Source organism: Neofelis nebulosa, chromosome 9 (assembly GCF_028018385.1).
Source record: "Neofelis nebulosa isolate mNeoNeb1 chromosome 9, mNeoNeb1.pri, whole genome shotgun sequence".
Taxonomy (NCBI): domain Eukaryota; kingdom Metazoa; phylum Chordata; class Mammalia; order Carnivora; family Felidae; genus Neofelis; species Neofelis nebulosa.
In genome coordinates this window covers 78,534,450-78,542,305 of record NC_080790.1, presented here as the reverse complement: position 1 = coordinate 78,542,305, position 7,856 = coordinate 78,534,450, and the positions used below count along the sequence as shown (strand labels likewise).

General features: G+C 45.6%; 1 protein-coding gene across 5 annotated transcripts in view; it reads left to right on the top strand.

The window, feature by feature from the left end:
- Window positions 1–2,563: 2,563 nt before the first annotated feature.
- FAM178B (family with sequence similarity 178 member B) overlaps window positions 2,564–7,856 on the top strand; it is a 115,535-nt gene continuing 110,242 nt past the window's right edge. For all 5 annotated transcript variants that reach the window (XR_009248703.1, XR_009248702.1, XM_058684334.1 and 2 more), the window contains exon 1: window positions 2,564–2,648. Coding sequence is in view for 3 of the 5 variants with exons in the window: in XM_058684334.1 (XP_058540317.1) it covers window positions 2,607–2,648 (42 nt within the window). In the remaining 2 variants the exon portion in view is untranslated. The remainder of the gene's footprint in view (window positions 2,649–7,856) is intronic.

Genomic DNA, 7,856 nt, shown 5'->3' with positions numbered 1-7,856 from the left:
ATTTCTTGCTTCCAAGAAGCTCAGGGACAGGTTTAATATTTATTCACATAATCACATTAACCCTGCTGGCCCAAATGTGGCTCTTCCTCCTTTTTGTGGTTTTGAATTTTTTTTAATGTTTATTTATTTGTTTTTGAGAGAGTGCGAGGGGGGAGGGGTAGAGAACAAGGGAGACTGAGAATCTGAAGCCAGCTCCGCCCTGTCAGTGCAGAGCCCCACGCAGGGCTCAAACTCAAAAACCTCACAAACTGAAGTTGGATGCTTAACCAACCACCCAGGTGGCCCTGATTTTGTTTTTTTATCTTTTCTCCAGTGCCTCTTTTGAAATCAGACAATGGGTGGGGCACCTGGGTGGCTCAATCAGTCAGGTCATGGTCGGGTCAGGTCATGAGCAGTCGGGTCAGGTCGGGTCAGGTCGTGATCTCAGAGCTCATGAGTTCAAGCCCTGTATTGGGCTCTCTGCTGTTAATGCAGAGTCCGCTTCAGATCCTCTGTCTCTCTCTCCCTCTCAAAAATAAATAAGCAGTTTTTAAAAAACGTTGAAATCAGACCGTGGAGTATGAAGGAAAAGGTATACACAATGGAGCCAGAGAAACATGGGCTCAGACAGTACTAGCAGCTCTGCAACTGGGGCAACTTAAGCTCTCTGAACCTCCAATTTCCCTTCTGTAGGGTCCTTAAAAAGGATTGAATTACAATGTATATAGCGTATGTAGCTCCTTCTAGATGATCAATAAAAGATGATTACATGAAGAAGCAGCTATAAATGAATAAAATAATTGAAACTGTCATTCCAGGTTGGCCTTTGTAAGACTAAGCACCCACTCTCCCTGGAAGGAGTAAGGAAGGCCCACTTACCTAAAGCCCTTCTCCTGAGTCGATCCCATCTCTATGGTTACTATTCAAAGGACTCTTGGGAACACAGCTTTTTAACCAGACTAAGAGATCAAGTCATGAGGAGTGGGCACACACAACATGGGGTTGGGCAGAGCAGGACTTGAAGGAACAGAGATCCTAGGAGGAGGAGGAGACTGGGCGGGCCTTCAGCAGGCATGACCTGCTGCATGAAGAGGCCCTCTAATGGAGTCTCTGAGCCACCTGAGGCAGCCCTGTTGGCCAAATTTTCTTTTCTTTCCTTCCAGGGTCCTCTGGGAGGAATGTGGAGGGCCTCAAGGACACAGGGCCTCCACACAAAGAAGTGAGAACAACAGGTTCCTAAAGTGAGAGCAAAACCCTGGGTGACATGAGGAAAGACAGACCAGTAGCAATGAGAGCCCTGGGATTAAATGTAGGCTCTCATACCCCAGTGTATGGCTCTAGGTCAGGCAGCTGGCCTCCAAGCCTCAGTTTCTTCCACTGGAAAATGAGTAGTCAGCACCCTCCAGCCTACAGTGAAGATCCAATGAGTTAATGTTGGTGGGAGCATTCGTATACCAGAAAAGGATTATTCTTGTGTAGGTTAGTATTTTCAACTTTGCCTGGGGCTGGATCTGTCTCTTCATATTAAACTTACAAACGATGCTCATTAAAATGGATATACCTATGTATGTTTAAAACATTTAAAATGGCAGACGTTCTCCAAAGAACAGGAAGGAGTTCAGAAGGGATCCTTTCAATCTCTTCAATATCCCTTTTAACAAATGGAAGTCACATGAATTAATGGGCTCAAACTCCTAGATGAGCTGATCAAAGGAAGTAAAGGTCAAGAAACAACGTTGCTGGGAAGGCCTGCTAACACACCAAGGCCTCTCTGCCTTCTCTCCCTCACTTCCTGGCCCCAGAAGAGGGGCTTCTCACTCAGAGTATGGGCTTAGCCGGGGTGCCAGGAGTAGCACTGCTCAGCTCAGCTCGGCTCTACCGCCCTCCTGCCTGGAAAACCACGCAGGAGGACAGTTAATTAGCTATTCATGATGTCTAATTAAAAATCAGTTCCCCAGAAGAGTAGGATATGGTTTTAATTGATGACAGGGCTGGCTGCAGATAAAGAGATATAATATACGTAAATGGCCTTGCTCAGGGTCAGGCAAAGGGTCGGGGCTCAACCAGTTTGTTGAGTGTGAATCTGACCGGCCGACATCCCCCAAAGAACGAACAGACACGCACACTCACACACACTCAGATACACATGCCCAGGGCACATCTGTTCTCAAAGCAAAACGTGAATAATCATGGATGGTGGTTATAAGGGATGCGCTCTCAACACACAACACGAGAAGTGTCTTACTGTGGGAAAGATCCCGGGTGGTCTGACGGCGGAGAGGCCACAGTGGGTTTAAATCCTGGCGCCGCCCCCTTCTGTCCTTGTCCCTTAGCAAGAGGCCCTTTCCCTGTGGGATCGGTGTCCCCATCTGTTTGGAAGCCCCCCAGGTGAGGATCCCGCGACTCAACTGCACGTTAAGTAGAAGGCACAGACAAAAAGCTCTGGAGGGGTGATTAAAGCCGGCCTCGCCTGCGGGGAGCACTGCCCACCCTTGGGCTTCCGGTGCTGCGCTTGGCGTGCACGTGGATGCGCACGTGGCGGGCGGGGCTGGGCCCGCTGGGGGGCGCCGTCTGCGCGCGCCGCCACGGTGCTGGACGGCTGTTGCCTGCCCAAGTGCAACCTCCGCATGCATCGTTGGGGGCGCGGGAAGGCTCCAGCGGCCCTGGAGGTAGGAACCCGCTCTTCTTCCCATCCGCGGTCCTCGCCCTTCCAGCCCCACCGTCCGGGAATCCTGCACCCTCTTCCTTTTCCCCACTAGCCGCCCCTCTCCTCCAGGCCTGTGCCCCGGCCTCCTACCCCTCCCCTGCTCGCCCAGTTAGGACGGTCCCAACCCCGCTGTCAGATCAGACACAACTCCCTGCCTCCTTTGCGCCCTTATGGATTTCTTGGTTAAACACATGTGCTCACGTGTTACTCTGACCCTGGCGCCCGGCTGGGCCCAGGGCTGGCCCGGACCAAGACCAGCCAGGCCCTCCTCTCCTGGGTGGCACAGTCACCAAGGCATCGTTTGCTTTGTTGGGACGGAACTTTCTTCAGACTAACTTGAGACTTGGTTTATGTTTTGGTTGATTTGGTGGTTGTGTGTGTGTGTTTTCCCAGTGTTCCCCAGGGCACAGAGGATAGCTTTTTTTCCCCCCAGAAAAGCTCTCTGTTCCCAGCCTATGCCTAGTTTGATGGATGTGCAGTTTATAATACTGCAGACTGTTTGACTTTCCTTTGTGGATAAAACTCATCTCATTTCATCTTTCAGAGTGCGAGCTGAGGGCTTGCTAACCAGAGCCACTGCCCTCACTAACATTCCTAAGCTATTAAATATTTGCTTAAAAGGACCGACACAAAGCACGGTGTTAGGAATAAGTCATCTTGAAAAAAGCAATATTCAGAAAAACAGGACTGTTGTAATAGTGTCAGTTAATCTTGGATCTTTTTTACATCACGACTCAAAGCATTTTGGATTCCATAATGATTTGACCGCATGGCTACACTTTGAGACAGATTATTTTATTTTTCTTGTAGCGAGGAAAATAAAAGAAGAAAAAGTGGGGCAACATGTTGAAATCACACTGTGGGACAGTGATGGAGAGTGGGAGAGGTAGGCGAGGGAGGCTGAATGTTACAGGCTTGGGTTTCCAGGATTTAGGGAGGCCCCCACCCAGCAGTGGGAAGAGATAGACAGATGGAGCGGCAGTCCCTGGGCTGGACTGGAGAAGAGGGAGCATGGTGAAACCAGATGGCTTCACTCCTTAGCCTGGAAAGCAGATGAGTGAGATTGAGGAGGAATAGTCCTGGCTGGTTGGTGCTGGGTGCTGAGGAGGAAGAGGACAGGAGTTAAGTTTAGATGTTGAGTGTGTCTTCTTCCCATTTGACTGTAGGATGGCCTTTTGTCTCTTGTGTTCCTGTCTCAACACCTAGCACACAGTACTTGAAACATGTCAGGTTAACCAGAGTTACCATTTTTAATTGATTCTTGGATGCACCTTTGTTCACATCTTCACAGCTCTGAAGTTGAGCTGTGTCTTCCTTTGTGTCATTCACTTGGCAGATTTTTTTCTTTCTTGGTGGTCATAGAAAGTCATGCTGAGGGCGCCTGGCTGGCTCAGTCGGGAGAGCATGCAATTCTTGATCGCAGGGTTGTAACTTGGAGTCCCACGCTGGGTGTAGTGATTACTTAAAAGTAAAATCTTTAAAAGAAAAAAAGAAAGAAAGTCATGATGCTCTTAAAATTGGTGGCATCTTAGCTCTGATGATGTAGTGTTGCCAGCTGTGACCTTGGACCAGCAATTGCAGGTTTCAGCATTGGAGATTCAAGCACCAAAGATGACCTTTTATCACATTGTACCCTTCTAGTGTCATTCATTTCCTCTTCTTTGAAACTGCTAATGTTTTCAAGGAACACGAGGGAGGGAGTTGGTAAAAGCAAGAATAACAGGTACAAGTATGAAAAATATATTATTTTGTGGGTTGGAAAGAGAAGCAACAGCTGATGGATGTGTCTCCTTTCCTGGTGAAATTGTTAAATTGGACTGCCATATAACCACTGGTAGATGGATACCTTTAAGTGAAATGTGCTTTGCAGCAGCCATGCTTCCATGCACACTGGTCAGGCAGCCCTCATCCTTGAGGCTGCTCATGACCAGCCAGTCTGAATACACCTGTTGAGACCGTGAGACCCATGCTCCGCCGTCCACTGGAGTCTTGGTGATGCTGGGTCTACCCCTGGCAGAAACCTCCCACTGCTGTACAAGCCCCTCAAGGGCAGAGACCATATCTTTCCCATCCTTGGTGTTCCAGTACTCAGCACAATGCCTGACACATCAGAGATGCTATGTTAGGTGTTGCTGAGTAAAACTGTGTTGGGCAAGTTGGGGCAAGTTGTCTTCTGGTCCTCAAGTCAAAGTCTTCATCTTGCAGAGACCATGTTCTGGGTGAAGGTTTCCTTCTCAGCCCTCAATCATCTGTGAGGCTGCTCCATGAGTTACTGGTTTTGTGAGCTAACCTGCAGAGACCTTATTTCTCACCCTTGGCTTGCAGAATGAGCTTTTGGGACTTAGTCCACTTGTAAATTGGAACCTGCTTATGTATCAACTCACTTGGTGACTTTGCTCCCAGAGAGCCTCGCTAGTTAACCCACAGGATGTCAGGGCCCCTATGGATTAATTGTTTCTGCTGAGTTTGCTGTTTAAGCAGGTGAGCCGGTCCCAGCCTAGAGAAAGCTAGAAAGGTGAATCAGAATCTCCTGGAAACAAAAGGGCAAAGTTTATGTTCTGCTTTGTCTCCAGGGAAGACATGGGCTGAACTCCTGAACCCCAGGAGCCCTTAGGATCTGTGAGACTTGACCCCTGTTCTTCATTCATGCCCTGGCTGACCTATGTGCTCCTTCTAGAAAGAGATGTTTTGAGCATGCAAAACATCTTTTCTCAGTCTGCACCAGGATGGTTTGGGGGTGGTTTGTGTAGAAGTGGAGGCATTTAGGAGAGTTCTTTCTCTGTCTTCTTTGGCTGACTCTCAGGTTCCCAGGAGGTAGTTGTACTCTGCTTGAGAACAGTGTCACAGCCACCACCAGTTGGCCAGTTTTATTTTTTTTACTCTCTCAAGGTGACTTTGGGGATGCTTTTATGGCAAATGTCTGGTGATCTTCCAGATTTCAGTTCAAATTATGAGAAATCCTGATGATCACTGTAAGATTTTTTTTTAATTTGCGGGTATTAAAAACAAAAAATAGGGGTTCCTGGGTGGCTCATTGGTTAAGTTTCTGACTTCGGCTTAGGTCATGATCTCTTGGTTTATGAGTTTGAGCCTGCGTTGGGCTCTGTGCTAACAGCTCAGAACCTGGAGCCTGCTTCAGATTCTGTGTCTCACCCTCTCTCTGCCCCTCCCCTGCTCATGCTCTGTCTCTCTCTGTCTCCCAATAATAAATAAACGTTAAAAAATTTTTTTAAACAAAAACTAGTTTTGAACCATTTCCATCAAAATTATTTCAGGCAAGAATCATGAATGTGATTATATGTCAACTATACTGGAATTAAATTTAAAAAAAGAATCATCAATGGATGCTGAAACTATGAAATGAATGTATGATGAGAAACAGGATGTTTACATAATCTCAAGGCATATGAGATTATGGTATCCCCATAAGATACTGATTAATAACAGAGGGAAACATAGTGATATTACAGTGGAGAAACCTGGCCTTAACCAAGTGATTAAAATTAGCACAGCAGTAACGGGACACTATCATGTGCCTTCTCACATACACTGAGAAGAACACATCACATCTGGGTATTCCTGTCCCAAACATATCACCTGTATCTAATTATGAGGAAATGTCACACAAACCCAGGTTTATATAGTCTACCAAGTAACTGGCCAGTACTCTTCAACAGTGTCAAGGTCATGCATACACACATGCACACAAGATAATTACTGGTAAACCAAATGTAGTAAAATGTTGACATGGAGGGATTTTGATGAAGGGCATATGAGCATTTTTTTTTTTTTTTTAGCTTATTCATCTTGAGAGAGAGTGAGCACAAGTGGGGGAGGGGCAGAGAGAGAGGGAGAAAGAATCCCAAGCAGGCTCCTCACTGCCAGCAAGGAGCCAGCATGGAGCCCGGCATGGGCTCAAATGAATGAACTGTGAGATCATGACCTGAGCTGAAACCAAGTGTCAGGTACTCAACCAACTGAGCCACCCAGGCGCCCCCATATGGGCATTTTTTGTATTGTTTTTATAATTTGGGGTATGTCTGAAATTATTTCAAAATAAAAAAATAGAAAAGGTTGTCACATTTTTTCCAAAAATAATTATGGATGTAGGAACAGATAAAATATGCTATGTGTACTTGGCAGGGAGAACTTGACAAATCTAAATGGTTTTTGTAGTACAGTAAGATAAAAATTTTGTGTATCCTGGTAAATGGCTAACAGAAATGAATATTTATTTCCTTCAAAAGAGATACACAAGAATATTCATAGCAGCTTTATTCATAGTACCCTGAAATAAGAAACAATCCAAGTGTCCATCAAAGGGAGAGTGGATACATAAGTTGTGATGTATTCATATGATGGAATACTATACAGTAAGGAAAATGAATGGAGAACTGCAGCGTGCAATAACATGGATGAATCTCACATGCATGATGTTGAGCAGGTTATAATCAGACACAGAAGAGCTCCAAATATATGATTTCCTGTATATAAAATTAAGAAACAGGCAAAATAATTGATGGTGATACAGGCAGAGTATTGTTACCTTTGGGGGCTATTGACTGAAAGAGATATGAGAGATCCTTCTAGGGTGTGAGAGATGTTCAGTATCTTCATCTGGGTCATGCACACACACACATACACACACACACACATACACACACATTGACCCTTAAACACATGAGGGTTGGGGCATTAACTCCCTGTGGATTCAAAAATTTGCATACAACTGGGGCGCCTGGGTGGCTCAGTCAGTTAAGTGTCCGACTTCAGCTCAGGTCATGATCTCACAGTTTGTGAGTTCGAGCCCTGCGTCGGGCTCTGTGCTGACCGCTCAGAGCCTGGAGCCTGCTTCGAATTCTGTGTCTTCTCCTGTCTCTGCCCCTCCCATGCTCATGCTCTGTCTCTCTCTCTGTCTCTCAATAATAAATAAACATAAATTTTTTTTTTAATTTGCATACAACTTTGACTCTCTAAAAACTGTTAATAGCATATTGTTGATTGGAAGCCTTACCATTAGCATAGACAATTGATTAACGCATATTTTGTCTATATATCATATACTGTTTTCTTACAATGAAGTAAGCTAGAGAAAAATATTAAGAAAATCACAAGTAAGAGAAAATTTACAGTACTGTACTGTATTTATAGAAAAAATCCACTTAGATGT